This window comes from Amborella trichopoda, chromosome 13 (assembly GCF_054954075.1).
Source record: "Amborella trichopoda isolate Santa Cruz 75 chromosome 13, AtrichopodaSantaCruz75HAP2 v2.0, whole genome shotgun sequence".
Taxonomy (NCBI): domain Eukaryota; kingdom Viridiplantae; phylum Streptophyta; class Magnoliopsida; order Amborellales; family Amborellaceae; genus Amborella; species Amborella trichopoda.
Window position 1 is genome coordinate 647,059 of NC_142348.1, and position 22,009 is coordinate 669,067.

The 22,009-nt window shown below is 35.0% G+C and overlaps 1 protein-coding gene across 8 annotated transcripts; it reads left to right on the forward strand.

The window, feature by feature from the left end:
- Positions 1-2,616: 2,616 nt before the first annotated feature.
- KU80 (Ku80 family protein) lies at positions 2,617-21,917 on the forward strand. 8 transcript variants are annotated; one of them, XM_088856075.1, is made up of 12 exons: positions 2,617-2,984; positions 10,680-10,772; positions 11,008-11,059; positions 11,876-12,007; positions 14,045-14,448; positions 17,081-17,367; positions 17,886-18,081; positions 18,301-18,507; positions 19,706-19,873; positions 20,005-20,346; positions 20,518-20,611; positions 21,532-21,917. In XM_088856075.1, the coding sequence occupies exons 1-12, from the start codon at positions 2,970-2,972 to the stop codon at positions 21,759-21,761; spliced, it is 2,220 nt and encodes a 739-aa protein (XP_088712201.1). In that variant the 5' UTR covers positions 2,617-2,969; the 3' UTR covers positions 21,762-21,917. The 8 variants fall into 8 exon arrangements, 4 of the variants coding, with proteins under 4 accessions (XP_088712201.1, XP_088712203.1, XP_088712204.1 ...); XR_016047834.1 differs by having other exon boundaries at positions 2,622-2,984; positions 20,496-20,648; XR_016047835.1 differs by having other exon boundaries at positions 2,622-2,984; positions 20,496-20,611.
- The last annotated feature ends 92 nt before the right edge of the window (positions 21,918-22,009 follow it).

Consider the following 22,009-nt stretch of genomic DNA (forward strand, 5'->3'; position numbering starts at 1 on the left):
TGACTACGAGCATTTGGTATGTCACAATCACCCCAATTTTATATGTAAGATTAAGTAACCAAATATGTATATTTTTTACACGAAATTTAAGACAAATATTAAGATCTTGATAATCAATACTTTTATAAATGAGAAGTTCAAGTGATTGTGGCTTTTTTATACCAGATGTTAATAAACTTAATTTGTACATATTTCATATAATGAGAATGTGTGCTACAAGTTTGTTTAGTTATTGTGTTTCACAATCACAATTGCCTCGACTCATTGAATGTGAAATCAAGCTAATTGTGGTTGTCTTACTATTTAGCCAGAAGTTCGAGTACATTTTTTTGTATTTTGTGCTGCAATGTGACATCCTAACTGCTTGAACAAGCAAACAACTTAAAATTATTTTGACTTTATATTAGAAGTAAATAGTCTTGTACGAGTTTTAAAATCTTAAATGGACTTGCACCTTCCCAAGCATGCACAAACCAAATACAAAAAACACTAGAAGAGTATACTTTTTTACTTGATTGACATAAAAATATGCTTCCATACTACGTGAGATTTTCTTTTCATATGCTATATTTTCCCCTTTTTTGGATTCTTTGATTTGTTTATGATATAAAACATTTTTTGCAACTCATGTATTTTATATATATATATTTTAGTCCTTTTAACCTTTACGGTTGTTTAGAGATCTCGGTTTTTTTTTGTATTTTTTCTAACAAGTATATTGTATATATTTTTTATTTTTTAATCCTTCTTTGAGCTTATATATGACTTGGGTAAATGGACTTGCCTGAGTTGCTCAACTTGGGCCAGGATTGAGTCCTGAGCTCGAGTTAAGTTCTTGCATATTGGTATTATGGTACAGTTTTCCATGTAATGGGATTGTACATTTTTTTTCACAATCAACCCTAATCATTAGATATAAAATCTAAGTAGCTACAAACTTGAAGTAGTTAATGGCACACCTCTGTCGTAAATTATTACTTATCTAATGGCGAGAAGAAATTGTGACATTTCTTACACCAATAGCATATAACCTTAATGTGCGCTCCATGTTTTAACTAGGTTGGTACTCCTTCATATTTCTAGTTTTTTCTCAAACTTAACCTATATAGTTTATCTTCCACAATTGTATTTATTTTTTATTTTTTGGCTGAGGTGGGGTGGTGTCATTTGTTATAAAAAAGCATAAACATCTTGTTGAAATATGGCACAAAACATGGAATATATTTCACATTAGTGCCCGGAAACCTTGAATTATTTGAGAAAAATTGTTACCACGAGAGATATGTTGTCCACGATGCCGAGTTTTGGCCATCTCCCTTTTAATATTTTTTGACGTGAAAAACTAAAAATTCAAAAATTCACAAAAAACAAAAAAAAAAATTCAAATATTTATCTGCTATTTTCAAATGCAGTTTTTTATTTGTTCCTCTCAAAAACGCACTAGACTTGTAACGGAGAAGGCTTGTTTAGTGGTTGATTATTTTTAATTTTTTATTGTGAGTGAAAACAAGGAAAACATAAAATTTTATTTTTAATTCATAAGTCTTACTTTATAAAGGGAAAAGTTTATATAGAGTCGAGGCTCTAAACAATCAAATTTGAGCCTACCTCAAAAAGTTCATTAGAAAAGGTTGTTTTGATGCCTAAATATCTTAAAATTGATCATCTCGACATCAAGGTGCATGGACATCAGAAAAAAATTGATTTCAAGTTTTAGAAATAGTATATTTTGTAATGCATTTTTAGACTGCCAATTTTCAAGATTTTCAAATTTTCATAGATTTGTCAATCTACACTATTTTTTAAGCTTTGCACTTTATAAATAAATATGAAAATATATTTTAAGGCTATCACAAAGATTTTTAGTAGTAAAACCACATTTCTCGATACTATTTGATGGTAGGCTCTAATTTGATTGTTTAGAGCCTAAGCTCTATACAAACCGCACCCCTTTAAAAACATGGGTACAATGTTCGATATATAATATGATCAGGCCGTGGATTAACTTATATCACATACATTAAATTTATTGGGTTGCATGTATTTATGTCATTGTCATGCAATAAGAGCTATTGATTAAATCTCACTCTAACATGCTCTCTCTTATTTTGAACTTCGGAATGGTTTTGTTTTTTTTCTATCTTAAATGAAAATAGATAATTAATTAAATAAAATAAGTTATATGAAAAAAGAAAAATAAAAAAATGAGTAGGCAAGACCCCTAATACTCATAAGCACAAGTGACATTAAAGATACTAAAAATAAATAATTTGAATTTATTTTTTATAGCAATTTATAGCATTTTAAAAGTTTATTTTGCTTGCAAAATGTTTGTAATTGACAAATACTCATAAATGAGATAAGTTTTCAATATTTACATATTTTTATTAAAAATAATAAAAATCTGTAATACAAGATCTCTTTTTTGAAAATCTAAAAAACTAAGTTTTTAAAAAATTCGACTGATCTTTTTTAATTTGTTTTTTTTTGAAACCAGAACCAACTTATCCGGTTAATTTATCGAATTTAAACCGACTCACCCGGCAAATTATCCAAATCGGATAGCTAATCCATCAATTTAACCCGATTTTCAGGCTAGCCGGTCCGAGTCAACGATCCGCCAGAAATTGTATGCATAAGGCAGAGCTTCTAGAATCTCACTGGCACGTGCGGAGCGCACTGCATAATCTCAGCTCATTCCGCTTCCTCCCATGTCCCAATGCGTAGGCGGGAAGTTGCATTTCACCGTCAAAGTTTGAGCGGAGGGTTTTATTTGGCGAACCACTCTCTGAAACTCCCTCTCTCTCTCTCTCTCTCTCTCTCTCTCTCTCACTACTTGCGACTGAGTCTACTCTCTGTAGTCCTTCTCGCTCTACTGTTCGTCCCCATTCTCAGCCACGATAACTGCTTCAACGTCTCCCTTTATCGACGATTTGTACCAGCCACTATCACTGCTTCAGAGTCTCAGAATGGCCCGAAACAGGGTATATTTCTACTATTTTTTCCTTTATATTTCACTAATTTTGAATGAAGAATAACCCATCTCTCTACCCCCTTGTCTAAATATATCACCATGTCATTTTTCTAACAACATGTAACCAGTTTCAAATGGAGACTAACCTTTTTTTTGGGAGATGATTTTTCATATTGTGGAACGAGGTTTGGTTTGTTATCAATATGGTTCCATTTGTTAAGATTTGTGGCCATTTACTGATTTCAACTGAACACAGTTCCTGAAAACAGTGAATGGATTTTTTTTTTTTATCTTTGTAATGAAATTCACAAAATCAAAACATTTGAAAACTGTACACGCTATGTATTTGAGAGTTTAAATTTCAAACCCAAAGAATGGGAAACGGTACCTGAAAACTCAGGCGAGTCTCAGGTGGGCATACTCGGACACTCATGAGTCACTTCGGCTTTGCACCCCGTTGATCCGAGAAGCAAACACATGTGTACCAGCCGCTGGTTCCTAATATTCTTCTATTATTTTTTACAGTTGCCTAGTCTTTGACAGACTCTGCCAAGTCTGCTAGACCTGACTGGGGCTTGGTACCCTAGCGAGTCCTGACTCAAGTCCTTGTCTTCTCACACTGGTGGGAAATGACGGTTCAAATGCTTGAGAATTAGATTAAGCGGTTCATCTTTAGGTGGACTATAATGTACATGTTTGATTTTGATTTGAAGAATTTATATACTCCTATCGAGAGTTAGGATTAGCCAATTCTTCCCTCAACTAATTTAGGAGTATGGATGCTCATTGTCTTGGAGTACAAATTTGATCATTTGTCGCAATGCCATACAAATTTTTACGTGATTACTATGTTGTCCCCATTGCGAATTATGGATTCTTGTCACTATTGGACATAAAATCACTTGTTCATATGTATTAAATGAAAAGATTGTGTGTGTGTTTGTGTGTGGGGGTTGTTCTATGATATCTAGTGAGGAACGTAGAATTCCCTACTCCGGTTTTCTACCTTAAAATACCTTGATATGTTAAAAAATGACTATTGACTGTAATAAGTTCATGTATTTTATAGGAAGGGTATTTTTGTCATTTCAAATCCCTAAAAGTTTCAACTTCCAAATTCAAGAAGATTACCTTGCCCTTTTTAACTGAGTTTGAATTTTGGAAACAATTTAATATTACAAATTTCCCATTTTCTGTAATTTCCAAACAATGTATTATGCAATTTTAATAGGTAAGGTTATTTTGTGTCCTTTCGAAAATTAGCTTTAAATTTTAAAAAGCCCTTTGACATTTGGAATTATAATTATACCTTCATCATCACCATCATCATCCGAGGCTTATCCCAACTATTTGGGGTCCGCTAGTTGAATCCTGCGTTGCCATTTCGCTCTTTCAAGGGCCATATCATCAATTTGACTATAAGTCAGCATATATCTTCTTACTACTTCCATCAATGCCCTTTTGGGCTTCCCTTTGCTCTTTTAGAGCCTTCCACTTGAACCGAGTCACCCCTCTTAACCAGTGCTGTTCTAGGTCAACACTGCACATGGCCAGAACACCTAAGTCTACTTTCCCTCAGCTCAACACCTATTGGAGCAACCCCTAAGTTCCTTCATATGTATTCATTCCGAATGTTATCCTTTCTTGTCTTTCTATTCATCTGTTTGGACATCCTCACTCAGCTACACTCATTCTATAGATATCTTGTTTTTTGACTGCCCAACATTATGTCAAAAAAAGTACGATTGGTCTTACAATTGTCCTATAGAACTTCCCTTGTAATTTCATTGGTATGCAACAACCACATAAGACTCCAGAAGCACATATCCACTTCCTCTTCCCAACTCTAATTCTATTCGCGATGTCTTCCTCAGTCGCTCAACTCTCATGGATTATCGATCTAATATATTAAAAATAACTTTTTTAGGTACTTATGGGCCATCAATCTTAACTAATTCCTCGTTTCTATTCTTATCCTTGTTTCTATTCTTATTATTACTAAACTTGCATTCTATATGTTTTATCTTAGTCCAACAAATTTGAAACTTTTAAAATCTAAAACGTCCCTATAAAGTTCAAAATTTGCATTGACATTGTCTCTAGTCTCATCAATCAAAGCTATGGCATTTGCAAATAATGTATACTATGGTACCTCATCTTATACATATCTAGTTAAGCTGTTTATAATCAACACAAAGAGATATGGACCAACGTTGGCCCCTAATGTAGGTCTACTGTCACTGAAAACTCACTTGTCTCTCCACTAGTTATCCTAACACTGGTTAGGGCTCCCGCATATATAACCTTCACCATGTCAATATATCCTTTAGAGACTCATTTCTTTTCTAGCATCCACCAAATTAATTCTCTAGGTACCCTACCATACCTAACAAATTAACTCTCTGGGTACTCTACTATTTGTTTTCTCTATCTCAATAAAGGCCAAGTCTTTTGTCTTTCTTTTCCTTAAACTTCTCAATCAATTACCTATGTAGGAAAATAGCCTCATGATTGACCACCTTTGCATAAACATGAACTGATTTTCTGATATACTCGTTTTATATCTTAGTCGTTGCTCAATGACTCTCTCCCACAACTTCATAGCATGGGCTCATTGTTTTGATCTATCGATAGTTCGCACAGCTTTGTATATCTTATTTGTTCTTGTAAATAGGTACCACAATACTTTAATTTCATTCGTCTAGCATTTTCTTTGTTCTCAAAATCTCGTTGAATAACTTGGTCAACCACAATACGCTGATATCTCCCATGCATTTCCGAACCACTATTGGTATACCATTTGGTCCTAAAGCCTTTCCTACCTTCATCTTTATTAAAGCTTCTTTCATTTCAGATATCCTAATCCTATGAATGTGTCCATGACCTCTGATCTCATTTATGTCAAAGTTCCTCCTAGCGCTGTGCTCCAAGAGTTTTCATCTAACAATTTTTTAAAATAAATTCTCCACCTTCATTAACCTCTTTATCCTGCATCAAGATCCTCTGATTCTCACTTTTAATGCATTCAACATGATCTACAGCCCTACACTTCCTCTCATTTTGCTAGTTTAAAAACATATTTTTCACCTTCTCTCGTCCCCAATTTATTGTATAGATTATCATATACGATAAGCTTAGTGTTACTATTTTGTTAGTGTTTTTCTTAGTTTTTTTATATTCTTCCAAGTTTAGATAATTTTTATTCTATTACGAAGCTTTGTAACATGTTCAATTGTTTGCTAATAGCCTTTTGAACTATATCACTCCACCACAAAGTTGCTTTATATGAATTAGTGTTTTAAAAAATCGTCCGCTCTTGACGCCTGCCTACGCACTGGCGAGGCCCCAGGGTGCATGCCTAGGCTGGGGCCTCAGTACTTGGGTGCCCGCCCAGGTGGTCTAGGCGGGTGCCCATCGCCCCTCTCATCCACAATTTATTGTATAGATCATCATATACCTTAAGCTTAGTGTTACTATTTTCTTTGTATTTTTCTTGGTATTTTTATATTCTTCCAAGTTTTGATTTTCATCATTCTTTGTTTGAGAAAAAGTTTTGATTTTTTATTCTATTGCAAAGCTCACTAATAGCCTTTTGAACTTTATTACTCCACCAAGTTTCTTTATTTGAATCAGTATTTTCAAAAAATGGTCCGTTTCCGGCACCTAAGCGCTTGCATAGGCACATGCGAGACCCCAAGGTGCATGCCCAGGCTTAGGAGCCAGTACTTGATGTCGCCCAAGCAGCCTAGGCGGGTGTCCGGCCCCCAATCATAGGAAAGGCCTAGGACCTGCGCTCTTTTTTGTGAAGAAAGTGGGGTCATTTTTTACTCACATTTTTTTCTTAAGAGGCATTTGAGGTTATTCTAAACTCCCAAAGTCAAAAAAATATTAGAATCTAAGCCCAAATCTATTGAAGGATGACGATTGGAGGAGAAATGAAGATGTCCTCTCTCTACTTTTGTATTTCATCTTTATTGCACCATCTTGGTTTGAACATTTGGATTTTGGAGTTTTGCCTTTATGGACTATTGGTTTTGTACTGTTGAAGACTTGGAATCCATATGATTATGGAATTTGGATAGTTGGAGACTAATACCGTAATACACTTTATACGGTTTTGAGTTTTTTCACTAAAGTTTCTATGATTTGAAGTTTTGAACATGTTTATTCTTAAGACACGTGATCTGTTTGTATGAAATACGTTACTTATAAAAATGCTAAACATTGCAAAAGTAACATAAATATATGCATATGTCTGCGTTTGGAAAGCACACAGATGCATATATTTGCATAATTTTTACTACAGGAAGCCCAAGGTTTTGGGCGGCCACCTAGGCATTGGGTGCTTGCAGCAGGCCAGCCGCCTAGCGTCTTTTGAAAACTTGATTTGAATATCTTTTCCCTTTAGATTTTCCTAAAATTTCATTTGCCACTTTCTTAATACAATCAACCATTTCATAACGTTAGCTTCATCCTCAGAGTTCCATTTTCTTTCTTTTATCAATTTTCTAAATAAGTCTATTTTATCCCTTTTTAAGTTCCACCACCTATAGTACTTGGACACCAATTAATTTCGCTCCTATTCTTCAATCTTTTTATGTTAATGTCCATAACCATGAGCCTGTGTTGCATGGTTAAACTCTCTCCTAGGATGACCTCACAGTCTCTGCATGGTCTTTTTGCCTTCTTAATTAGAAACAAGTTAATCTAGCTTTCATGTTATCTACTATTGTAAGTTATTCGATGTTCATCTTGCTTTTTAAAGTAGTATTTGCTATTGCTACTTCGTAAGCTAGAGCAAAATCAAGAATAGCATCACCCATCTCGTTTCTTTCCCAAAATCCATATCCTTTATGTATCTGTGTATATCCTCTGCTGTCTTTTCTTACATGACCATCTAAGTCCCTTTTTTAAAATGTCATCTATCCATTTTGTATGCCTGGGATAAGTCCATCGACGTCATCCCAAAATCGGTTTTTAATCTGCCATCCAGTGTTTTAAAATTCACGATCCAGATAAAAAATCGTTTTGGGCGATCTGGTTCCCTCAATATATCAGGAACCGGCCGTGTCCCCCCAAAACCAGCTAGTCGGATTGGTTTGTACCCAGTTCTATCAGAGTGAACTGGACGCTTGAACCGGTTCTTATAGTTTTCAATTTTTTATTACTTAAAAAGCTTGTGGCGGCCCAATACTATGCATGTCCCCTAGGCACATCATGGCCTCCACTAGCCTGTCCCCTAGGTGGATCATTACTATCAAAATGGCACACGTCAGTATTGGCCCCACGTACCAATGCATGTCACATCACACACCTATTTCATGCCTCACGTGTGGCTTGTTTACAAGGAGTTGGGTTCTCTCTTTTTTATACCGAACTTTACTTCTTATTGGCAACGATGTGAGACTAATAGTTTTACGGTAAAATGGTAAATTAATAATGGAATGTCCATTCCATAAGCTGTTAGATGCCATTTTTACCGAAGTTTTACCATTGCGAAACTTCTTATTATGACAAATGTCATATGTTAGATGATATTATAAGACAATATAGTAGTTAGATTTTTAAGGTAAATCTTATTATATTTTAAAAGGCTACAATGTGGGACTACGATGTGACATCTTATAATAGTTATACCATAAAACAATAGTCCACAATATAAGTCCCAAATATAATTTAACTTTTTTTATTATAGTTATTTTTTTTATTATAGTTAAAAAATCTTATTATAGTTATATAATATGATAATAAGATAATATTACAATCTTAATATCTAAAGAAAATAAATAAATATTTGATGTGATACTAATTTCATTTTATAAGGGGTATTTTTTTTCATCTCATAACATGGAAGCGTTTTTTAATATTTTTTGAATTATTTTGATGCAATATTATAACATAATTAATAGTTATACCGACATCCAAACAAGAAATAACGTCTCAATATTTATGTATTTTTACAAATAATGAAAGTACATAATGCAACACCCTCAAAAGTTTTTCAAAACTCAAAAATAATAATTTTTGAAAATTTTTTTTAGGCCAAAAAATTTACAGAATATTTTTAAATATACAGAATTTGACTGATTCTTCGATCTGGATCGCCGATCCACCAATCCGACACGGTTTTTCAGGTGGCCAATCTGGGTCATCGATCCATTTTTTTAAACCTTGCTACCATCTAATCCTACCTATAGCGCATACACACTTATCACATTATCTCATCCCCTAGACAAGTTTAGTTAATAGGAGCGTGTCACCTATGCTATTAACATCCATTAGTTTATCCTTTAAATCTTTGTCTACCATTATACTTGTGCAATTTCTATTAATCTCTTGTCCTATACACGAAAGTTTATATCAATTAAATCTTTGTCTACCATTATACCTATGCCATTTTTATTATTATCTTTTCGTATGTACAAAAGTTTATATTCATCAATTTCTTTAGATTTTGCCCCTTTCCACTTATTTTCAGGTAAGCAAGCTATGTTAACTTTCATTATCTCATTGTATCCATTAACTCTCTACTCTTACCAATCAGAGTTCCTATATTTTATGTGGCTAGGCGAATTCTATCAGCATAGACTAGCTTTTTTACCAAAGCTTGTCCAAAATGGTATAGGAATTTCTGCCTACATATCACTGCAACCGGGTGCCTTTGCCTTTGCTGCGCATTGCTTCTAGGGAACGGCCTAGCTAAGCCTCGCTCATTTTTTATTAAACTCAGATGTCGGTAAAACACTTATAGGCAATGCCTTAACATGTGCTTGTAATACTGGATAAGGATTCATGATATCGATATGGCAAACGTTTTACGTTGACTACCAATCCAACACAACCCTCCTTTCTTCTCATTAGAGCTAGGGACCGGCAATGGCAGAGTTAATTACAAATATACTTAACATAAATCTGAATGAGTTGAAATTTTGGGTACACATACTTTGCACCCTCGTTGGTAACTTTCCCTTAATCCATCCCAAGCCCGGGTAAAGGAGGTGGGTTGTGTTAGGTATAACAACCAGTATAAAATTTTGTCACATCTTATCATGAATCCTAAGAAGAACATGATTCATGTAGTAGACCCCCATATAATTAGGATACGGCTTTGATGATGATGATACTTTTCACCCTCGTGCAGTTTAAAATATAAATAAATAATTCTTAAATTTTCGGCAACATTGCTAGGGAATTTTTGCCATTTTACTTTTTAGAATTACGTATTTATTTTTATAGTATGCGAAATTGAGATGCACACATCCTTAAAGTTTCAGCTTAATAAAATAAAATTAATAGTGTCCCTCGATTATAACCAACGACATTGGCTTGGACGGTTGGGATTTGGGAACATATAGGGTAAAATACTGTAGCACTTCGCCTATAGGAGCTTGGTATCTTTTTCATATCATGGTAATGGTTATTTTCACTCGTTGGCGGCTACTCACTTCAATGATGATTTTGTTATAGTCGTGTTGACCCTATATGCCAAATGTAGAATTGTTACGTGCTTTAAAAAATTGTCATGTAATTCCTTTTGTTTTACTAATGAGCATATGTTTTATAGGAGCAAAACTGGTCATTCGGTTGATATGGAATGTTGGAAATGAATTAAGTATTGTGGGGTTTTATTTAAAATTATAAGTGCTAGTGTTCTAATCAATGTTGCTTTCTCTCATAGAACTATTTATTTTGGAATATGTTGCAGGAGGCTTTGGTTTTTTTGTTAGATGTTAGCCCATCTATGCACAATCTTCTTCCTGATGTTAGTAAACTGTGCCACATGATTATTGAAAGGAAGGTACGCAATTTTATTGAACATCCATATTTCCCTAAGAACTGCATATTTTTAGTCATGTTGCATGTACAAAAGTCCCTTAGGATCCACTTGTTAGCCTTTTCTTGATTGCCTTGAATTCTATGCACTATTTATTCGGTAAAGTAACCTGAATAATTGCTCAGTCTCTTCATATGATAGAGGAGTCGCCTGCTGGCAATCTAGCGAGGGTTATCTCATACCTTTTCTGTTTGTGCAGTTTTTTGACAACAAGAGTGATGAAGTGGCAGTTGTTCTTTTTGGTACCCAAGGTACAGTTTGTCTCAAAAATACGAAGTTCTGGAATCCATGCTTATATTATCATACTAGTTGAAAATCCACTGTAGGTTCACTGGTATTCTTACTGTTTGAATTTAGGATGCCTCTAAAGTAGATTGTCATCCTTGTAGAAGATATCCGCATACTTGATGGCTCAAGCCTAATCCTTGTCACCAGACGATTAAAATTTTTCTTGTTAAAGGCATGCAATAAATATTAGCTAACTCAAAGAGAACAAATTATTTATTTTATATATGAAGATATGACTTTGCTAGACTTGCTTCAGTCACCCGCATGGCTAACCATTGTACTTGTTTATTTCAACATCTGTATGTTAATTGGGTCTGATTATAGAAAGGGGAGTCTCAGGTTTTTTAGTTTAGGCTGAAGGTGATTGCAATTTCGTTTCTTTCTCATATTTGAAGGTCTCCATCAATCCGTGAGCCGCAATCTCCCTTTAATTTTATATTTTGTAGTTAGATTGAACTCCTTGTCAAGTTGTTTATGAAATATGAACTTGGCCTAAATACTCTTTCAGTTAATTCATGAATGTTTTTCTTTGGATAAATATAAATAACCACAATCTTCAAACTTTCTAACAATGTTAAAATATAGTCACGATATTTTGTTCAATATTGTACATCTTTCTTGTTATAATGGAGCATGTTTTCTTATTTCTTCATCAGAACAACTGCTTTTTTTGCTCTACTAGAATGCTTTGATTCTTTCTTTTGGTTTTATGAGGTTTTTTAATCCTCTGCGTTTGATTAATTTACAAAGCGCTGAAGCTTCATTTCTGGAATCTTTAGATACGAATAACGAGCTGGAAAAAGAAGTGGGTGGATATGAACATGTGGTGGTTGTGCGGGCTATCAAAGTTATTGCTGATGATATATTTGAAGTTTTAAGCGATCTTCCTAGAGGAACTACGCCTGGGGATTGTATCCTGGATCATTTCTGATTAGACATATTGGTTTCCTGTGTTCACATTTGACATGTTCGGTGTTTGTTAACTGAAGCCATTTTGTAGGATATATATTCTAATTTACCGGCATGGATCCAAACTGGTTTCTCCTATCATTCTACCAAGGTTAGGCCAAAGCCAGGCTGAATCAGTCCTAATGTCAATAATGCAATCCAAACTGCATCTATCTGGTCCCAACCGATTTAAAAATTGGTTTGGTTGTACTATGTCCTATGTAAACCAGTGTGAATATTATGGTGAATTTAGCTATCTTTTGTTTTCTTTAAATAACTATTTTAAAAAACAAATAGTGAGTCTGACTGGTTTGTGAGATCTTGATGTTTGATATAAAATTTCTTTCTGGGCATCTTGAAAGGCATCATATTCAGTGATTTTAATTTGGGATCCTCTAGCTATTGGTATGATCTCTTTCTCTCAACCTGCTGTTGTGGCTTCAAAACTTATGTTTTCTAACAGAAGAAGGATATGATCTTAAGTTGGTACTTTACTAGCGCTTGGAATAAACCTTCTTATGGCCATTTATTTGTTCCTGTCAATGTAGCAATTGTTGGACCTCAAAATTTGCATATAAAGTTATTTTATTTAAAGTTTCTCTTGTTTGCTTGTTGCATCAATAGTGTATTGCATTTTTACTCTTCTCGACGGTAGGTAGACCCAGATTGATGTTGGATTGAAAGTTTTGAAATCAGGGTTTTAAAATCGCCAATTTGGATCAGGAATTGTTGATCTGGATCAGCAGGGGACCATCCAGGTTCCTTTATGGAATCGAGAATTGGTTCAATTTAGATTGACTAACTTGGTTTTGTCAGAATTGGTCCACTTATTTGACAAGAAATGGGGAAATCACCCATGTTTGAACCTATAAAAAATGCCATGTTCGAAAATTTCATGAATCTCTCTTTTTTTATCAGTTTTTGCTCAAATTTGAGGCATTTGGTTTATATTTCACTGCTCTGTTAGATATCTGTGAAATATTTTGGGAACAAAACTCCAAATCGAAGAAATCAATCCATTTTTCTGTTGCCTGGTTCACCATTTTTCATCATTCCCTTGCATTTCCCATCCATTTTCTCTGAAATTTAGTGCAATTTCATTTGTTCTCAGTCGTCTATCTGATATCTGTTAAATTTTTTTAGATCTGACCAATAATTGAAGAAATGTGAGCCATGAATTTTAGGCTTTTTCACCTTTTTTTCTGCCCTGATCAGCCTGTTTCCCTTATTTTCTATTGATTTGTATCCATTTTGTGTAGAAATTGATTTGTTTTGATCCTCTTTCACTGCTCTACCATTTCCATAACGAAAACTTTTGGATCTAAACCTTGACTCGATAAAATTAGAAATCAGAAATTTGGGGCTTTTTTCAAATTTCTTTTTTTAAAGAAATTTTTTTGTTTCATAAAATCTGATTAAATCATCTAAACCCCGGCTCGATAAAATTAGAAATCAGAAATTTGAGGCTTTTTCAAAAAAAAATTTAAAGAAATTTTTTTCATAAAATTTGATTAAATCAAAATATGGGTTTTAAGAGTCGGATTTTTTTGAATTCTTTCACAAAATCTGATCAAGAAATATGTTTTGACAGAAAGAACTGAAAATTCAGTTTAAATCTCATGTTCACATTTTCACTTTTTTGTTTTATTTTACGGGCTCTGTAAGGATGAACCAGCTGATCTCGGAACCGCTGATCTGGACTGATCCAGCTTGGTTGGATTAGCCAGCCCAGATTTTGCAACAATGTTTGAGACTGAGACACTGAGTTAGTTTGATGGTTGTGGATTTTTTCTTGGATAGTTGTGAAGTTTTCAGGCTACCTGGTTTTTGAGTTTGACGTTTGTCATTTCTTATATGGTAAAGATTTTGTAAGTAAACACTATATTTCTCCTACTCAGAATACTTCTAAATTTTTTGGGTGTTTTCTATGTGCTCAATTAGTCTCAAAGATGTATCTGTTTTTGCTTCTTGGTACATATCCATGTCCTTGACTGTCATAGTTTTGGATGCTATTGTGGTGGGGATGGATTTGTTGATAAAGAAGTTTGGCCCAACAAACAAGGGAAAGAAGCGGCTTTGTCTTGTAACTAATGCACAACACCCCATTAAAGAGCCAGATGAAGGAACCAAAGACGATCAGATTGACGCCCTATGTGAACAGCTCAAAGCTCATGGGATGAAGCTGGAGTGTATTGTTGCGAGAGGAAAATTTACTGGGGTTGCAGACAAAAGGATAGTAAATGAGAATGACTACCTTTTGAGTAGATTTTCAGGGAAAGGAATTGCGAGAACAGTATTTGTTGAGGACCGGGCTTCCTTATTAGGTGCCATCCAAACCCGGACTGTATCTCCTGTCACCATATTCAGGGGTGACCTAGAATTAAGCAATGTAATGAAGATCAAGGTGAGAAATGTAATCTCGCTTTTTTTCTTTCTTTCTGAAGTTATAATAGAGTTTTTAAGTGTGCGGGTTGTCGGTTGCCGTCACACTCTTGTTGCCTCCTGCAGTTTTGTTACTTGTTATTGCCCTGCTTTTAAAGATCTCATTTTAAGGTAAACCTTTGAGAGTATACTCTTTTATCAGATTAACATTAGGTTAAGCGATCTTTTAGAATTGTAGATTGTAGAAAACATGACCTCAGTAATGATATATTCTTTAGCATTAAGGTATATGGACTGTGGTTTGGCTTCTTTTATTTGGATTTTATGATTCATCACATGACAGATTTTTCCTTCTGCCAGCAGAATAGCTGTATTTTAAGCTTCTGCATTTATGTTCTGCATCAGAGATCTCTTGTCCCTTTTATCCTTATATTTGAGAATATTACTCAGTAGGGATAGTGAATCAAGTTTTTTTTCAGTTTAAAATTGCTTCCTCTGGTTGTTCCTTTATGTTCTTTTGCAAGAGTTTCCACTTAGATGCTGGCTTCATTGTGATATTGTTTACTGGCTAAGCTTTTGACTCTCGTTACAAGGAAATATCCATTGCATCCTTGTGTTAGACCCCTAGCTTGGTGCATGTGTGTTGGTTGAAGGGGAGAGCCAGGGAACCCCCTTTGGGCCAACAGCCTAAGGATGTGGCTTCTCCATGGTGCTCATATTGCACGTGTGCCATATTGGTGGGAAGAGCTACTCTTGGTCACCCAATTCTTTACATCTACACCCCTAGTTGAGAGGGGTGTGCAAGCCTTGGGTTGACCGGAAGGCCGAGGCTGACAAGGCACAAAATGTGGTGCATGACGATGAACAAGCTTTCCTTGAAGAATATTGGCTTACAAAATGGTAGGGAAAGTTGTCATGGCTTTTTCAAAGAGTGGAGGTTTACAAAATGGCCAAAGAATCCCTTTGACAGGTTTTCAAGGTCTCTGAAATAGTTTTGTGTTTCAATATAACCTGAAAGGATTATAAAAAGTGGAGATAAAAATCTTCCAGTACTCAAATGTGTATTGACGAACTCCTTGAGCTTTGATAGACCAAGATTGTCTAATTGGAGATGCCCTCACAAGTTACACTGGAGGAGGGAGATTATGTAAATCAAAAGTGGAGTAGAGAGAAAAGGAAAAAGATTACCCTTTTCATCTTTTTGTTGTTAAGGATGAGTATCCTCACAACTAAGGCTCTCCTACCTTAGTCCCTTGGTACTACAATGTATGCAAGTTGTGTGGAAAAAAGTACCATATACATCTGGATCTTTTTGACCTGAATTTTTTCATATCATCTTTGATTGTCTTGTGGAAAAAATAAAAAAAATGATTTCAAGTTCTTAAAACCGCGGTATAATCATCCATATAATGGACGGTCTAGAGTTTATCTTGAAGGGGGAATTGATTTGGAGCTTCTTTTGAACCCCAAATCATTTTTCAGAGATGAATGAAAATGATTTTCGTTTTTTTGTTTGAAACAAATCTTCGTAACATGGTCTTTTGGCTTGGGAAACAATTGTACAATTTGGTACTATTGTACCAAGAAATAATACATCTTGCAATACAATTATCTGGACTGTCCATTTTCAAAATTTTCAACATTTATAGATGTGCTTGATCTGAACCATTTTTGGTGTTTAAAATTTATAATTAGAGATGAAAATAGAATATTGGGCCATCCTAATAATTCGATAACAAAATTATATCTTGTGACAGAGTTTGGAGATGCACCTTACCTTTATTGTTTTAGGTTGCAACCTTATTCAAACCACACCCATCTGAAAAGGCAAAGAGAGCCTTTGCACTTTCAGAATGCATAAATTCTTATTTCTTGATTTCATAAAATGTCATGATTGTTGCCAATTTTGGGGCGATCATGACCTGGCTTACGATTCGGCAAATTGACATGGCTAAGAACCAGACCAAATTTTGACTTTTAATTTTTTTTTTTTAATCGACACAATGCTATTGCCACATGTATTATGCAACTTCATGTTATCAAGCAATTACTATATGTGCATCTGTAATGTACTATTCTTCCTTATCCTGAATATGGTGTAATATACTGTGTACTGCATGTGTATATTGTGCTTAGGGATTATATTGTATCTATATACAGTCTAATAGGCTATTCTATCATATCTTGTCCATACATAATGTAGCACATGCATATCATACACATTATTAACAGAACTCATAGATAATTGTATATAGTGTAAGCTGTATGTATATGAGTTCTGCTTAATACAGTTGTTAGCACTTGCTTACAAAAAAAGAAAAAAAGGAATTTTATGTAGTGTTAACCTTTATGAGTTGGAATTTGAACTTCTTTTATTTCATTGACATTTTTTCAAATTTATAATAGCTAAGATTGGGAAATCACATTCCAACTAACTTAAGCACAACATTAGTAGTCAGCGCTGAAAGCCATGCTCACTAACCGGTAGCAATTTGTTTGATATGTGCTCACTACTGAATCCATGCACATAGTCGAAAAAAAAAAACGGAAAGACTTTTCACACTTGAAATATTTGATGCATATTTTTGCTGAACTATAGTCTCCCTGATCTCTTAGAAGAACAAAGGTTAAGGGTCATTGTATTTCTGATTCAGGTATGGGTTTACAAGAAAAGTGTTGTAGAAAGGTTTCCTACTCTGAAGAAATATTCTGATAAAGCACCACCTAATTCCAAATTTTCCACCCATGAGGTCAAGGTTGACTTTGAGTACAAGAGCAAGGACAATCCTAATAATATTGTACCTCCAGAGCAGAGAATTAGAGGTTACCGTTATGGACCTCAAGTGGTTCCTATATCTTCAGCAGAACTGGAAGCTCTGAAATTCAAACCTGAAAAGGGCATTAAGCTTTTGGGATTTACTAATGCTTCCAACATCAGGAGGTAAAATACTAAATTTACATAAGTTTGTCAAAACTTCTTGTGTTTATCATTCTCTTTTTCGTTGTAAAGTGAACTTCATCACTGACAAGGTTGGTTTTTCTTCATTCACTAACAATTTTGTATTGGGCAACTAGGAAATTTATGCTTCTTTGAGGAAATTCTCTTTCAGAGCTGTCACTTTTGGTTATGATTTACAAGAAAGAAATTACATCTTTACTATTTATGCCTAATGGCACAAACACCTTTTCTATATCATTTTATTCTAAACTTTCAAGTTTGGGAACAGTTAGATAATTCAACAGCTACATTACATTTATCAAATGTATTTTCAGCGTACTATGCTTCTTATAGAGAAGTGTTCCTAGTCCTTTCGATTACACTGCCTTTTGTGATCGAAGATCAAATTGTTAGCTTCAACAGGAATTTATGTTATTGCCTATGGAATTTTTTCTTATAGATGTTAATTCTGCATCCGTTGTTGGTGTCATCTGTGCCTCTAATTTTTTGTATTCATTAAGGCACCAATACATGAGGGACACATATGTCTTTATTCCTGAACCGGGCAATAGAAAGGCCATTCTCGCTGTTTCTACAATGGCACGAGCAATGAAAAATGCAAATAAAGTTTCAATTCTTCGTTGTGTATGGAGACAAGGGCAAGGCAATGTTGTTGTTGGTGTCTTGACACCGAATCTATCATCCTCTGATAATATTGTAAGTTCTGCCATCTATTGGCTGCATTAAGAATGTGTGCCCCTATTAGAGTATCCAACTACAAACACATACAATGTATGAAGTTTTGGTTGTTATAGCTTGAATTTGATCTTCTCATTCCCCATGGAGTTAGTTCATCATACCATTTTAATGATTTGTTAAATTTAACTAAAATTGTCCTTGTTTGGAAGTTAACATACAATTATTTTATTTGATCAGCCAGATTCGTTTTACTTTAATATACTTCCTTTTGCTGAGGATGTGAGGGAGTTCCATTTCCCTTCTTTCAACAAACTTCCTTTATCACGGCAGCCAAATGAGAAACAACAGGGGGCAGCAGACAATTTGGTCAAAATGCTTGACCTTGTGCCATCGGGTAAAGGGGAAGCCTTGAGACCTGAAGTCACACCAAATCCTGTCTTGGAGGTGCATGACCTTTTCACTCTTTACTATTTACGATAGTTGATGGTTCCTCTTAGGGAATAAACTACAATTCAGTGGACTCTGGTATAGTTGTATTCCATTGAAATGATGGATCGTGGTGCAGCTACAATCTGATAAAATGGATGGTGTTGGAGAGAGCAGTGGGTCCCACTCACTCTCTCTGCTTCTCTGCATGTCACTGTGCATCATCTCATTGGATGGTGATGAACCCAGTGGCTTATTGTTTTACGCAGTCCATTAGATGCAGTATACTTTCCTGTTCTCTAAAGTCTGAATGCATGTACTTTGTTGAGATAGACATCACTTTCTATCACTTCTCTTTTTATACAACTGCTTTGCACATAAAAATAAATAGGCATCATTGTGCTGTTAAGATTTCACATAGTAGATGTATACATGGTTTAGGACATTTCAAGGGAATGGGTAGGCATTATATAAGAACTACTTTTGAATCGTAAGTGTAGGATTCAAACCCACAGTGTAGGGCTTGTGAAGAAGATCTGTGAATAACCAAGTTAGACCACTCTTTTTTGTTTTCTTTCTTTTTGGTGGAATATTTGACTGTAATACTTAAAAGTTTGGTAACTACAAGACAAAAATGGCATCCCACAGACTCGGAGCTCCATACAAAAGTAGGCCCAACTAATAAAGAAACTTGTGATGGGAAAAAAAAAAGGAAACCTCTTTGGCCTAAAACTATTTTTTTTCTTTTTGGGGTAGATCAGTGGGCATTACAGGCCCCTACCCATTTTTGTTTTTGGAAAGTGTTGGTGAGAATGGAGGTCGTGACCTTTAATTGGGGCCCAAGTGGTACTACCACCATTATCCCAGCCTCATTCTCAATTTGGTCTAAAACTATTAACCAAGAACAGGGGCCTACAAACAAGAAACACCCATAACCATCTATATGTATGGAATGAAATAAAAAACAAACAAATAAAACTGCCTAAAAGGGCCTGATTGACTTCAAATTGCTCCAGCAAAGCAGTTCGTAAGGAAAACGAGAAGTACAAAAGAGGGGTTGGAAAGGGAGAGGGAGGGGCAGGAGAGAGAGAGAGAGAGAGAGGGAGGGAGGGAGGGAGGGGGCAAGGTACACCACTTTCTCATGGTTTTATGAACAAATATGGCTAGACCCAAGTCCCCCAACATAGTGATATTTTGAACTTAATATCCTCTGCAGCGGTTTTATAGATTTGTTGAGCTGAAAACAAAACAACCAGATGCAGCTGTGCCTCCACTTGATGAATCTCTTGTGGCCATAGTTAAAACCGATCCAGAGCTTATTTCTCAGAACAAGTCAGTGATCTCATCTTTTCGTTCACAATTCCAGTTGAAGCCAAACCCAAAGGTTAAACTCCCAATGATCTTCTTCCTTCTATATCTTAATCATTTCCGTTTTCATGTGGGCCATCTCTTCATTAGTGCACTCTCTCTAGTTCTTTGATCAAGTTATTTATTTCTTTCTTGTGTTTGAAACAGAAGAAGTCAGCAAAACTGATATGGGGGGGTAAACCTTTGTCTTCAACTTCAAAGGGTATAACCACTACCGCTACATCTATTAAAGATGATGAACCTCTTTTTAACGCCAAACAACCGACGGAATTGCCTGGAAGGGTAGTGAATGCGATTGGGTATGGGAATGGCATTGAAGACTTTAAGGCTATGATGGCGCGCACTGATGGTGAGATATGGATCCTTAAAGCTACTCGAGAGATGAAGAATTATATCTCCACCTTGGTTAAAATTTCGAGGTCTGGGAGTAAATATACGACGGAGAGGGAAGCTTTAGTAGTTTTCCGCAAAGGTTGTGTAGATGCTCAGGTACACTTCAAGTGCAGAGAGAGAGAGAGAGAGAGAGAGAGAGAGAGAGAGAGAGAGAGTTGAATGTCCTGTTATACACATCTACTAACACGTGCATGTATACATATTTTATATGCATACATGATATTCTATTCTTAAAATTTACTCAGATTTAGCTGGTGTCATGTATAGAAATCAAGGGATTTCAATGAATTATTACGTGAACTAAAGGGAGCATGCAAGGAGGAATGTCTGAAGCCTTTTTGGGAGCATGTCATGTCTGAAGGTATCACTTTGATCAGCAAAAAAGAGTCTTTTGATAGGTAAAGATAAAATTTGGTGTTGTTTGATCTTTATTATTATTATTGTTGTTGTTGTTGTTGTTGTTATTGTTGGGTATGTTTTTAGGACACCTATTCTAGTGACTTCCAACATCTATTTTGGAGATGACTTGAGTATCCAATACTTCATGAATGTAGAAAAGAATAATGAATTTTGAGCCTTAAAAATAGTTCTTGTAAGCTTTTCTGGATGGAAAAAGTTTATATAGAGCTGAGGCTCTAAACAATCAAATTAGAGCCCACCTCAAAAATTTCACTAGAAGAGGTTGTTTTGATGTCCAAATATCCTTAAATTGACCATCTCAACATCAAGATGCATGGACAAGAGAAAAAAATGGATTTCAAGTTTTTGAAATAGTGTATCTTGTAATGCATTTTTGGATCGTCAATTTTCAAGATTTTCATAGATCTGGTCGATCTACACTATTTTTGAAGCGTTAAATTTTATAATCAAAGATGAAAATATATTTTAAGGCTATCATAAAGATTTCCAGTATGGAAACCACATTTCTCAACACTATTTGAAGTTGTGCTTTACTTTGATTGTTTAGAGCCTCGGCTCTATACAAACCGCACCGTTTTTGGATTGTTCATTTCGATTCTTGAAAGATTATTAGATTTACACTATTTTTGGAGCTCCAAATTCATGGTTTGAGACAAATGAATTTGCAGTGATTTAGAATGTGTTTTGGGTCCTAAATCCCTTGACAACCAGGCTGGAGGCATGAGATAGTGGACTCACCAGAAACTTTTTGTTATTTACATCTGTATTTTGTACCCCGTTTCTTCTTATAAATCATATATATTGTGCAACTAACGAAACTGATGCCCAGATTTTGTTTTATAATGATCTTTGTTTACATAGTGATGTGTCCGAAGAAGATGCAAAAGATTTCCTTGTTAAAGATGAGATGCTTCAATAGAATCACCTGTAAGATGCCTATTCCTCTGATGCTAAGGCCAATTAAGATCTTGTGGCTGGCTAGGACAGAGGTACCTAATTTGATGCTTTTGTTTTCTGATCTTTTTGATTTAGTAATTAGGTCTCTTTTCTATCATGGAGAAACCCTGTTGTTATTTTTTGGCGTTCTCTAGTATTTTGGTTTATAAATGATATGAAAAACTCCGAAAATGTGTATAAAGAATATGAAGCAAAAACAAAGAAAAAAGGGTAAAGAAAAAAGGGTAAAAAGAATGGGGATATATGTACTTATGCTTGTGTGTATAATATATACGTTATTTTTGTATCCAGCTTGAATGCATCCAGTCTATGGTGTGATAATTACACCCTTGCATATAATGATGCATCCTTGGTTCTCTAGTCAATAGCACAATAAACAAAG

Coding starts and splice junctions, on each gene's coding strand:
- KU80 (XM_088856075.1), top strand. Junction 10,773..11,007: donor ACATGATTATTGAAAGGAAG/GTACGCAATTTT, acceptor CTGTTTGTGCAG/TTTTTTGACAACAAGAGTGA. Junction 19,874..20,004: donor AGTTGAAGCCAAACCCAAAG/GTTAAACTCCCA, acceptor TGTTTGAAACAG/AAGAAGTCAGCAAAACTGAT.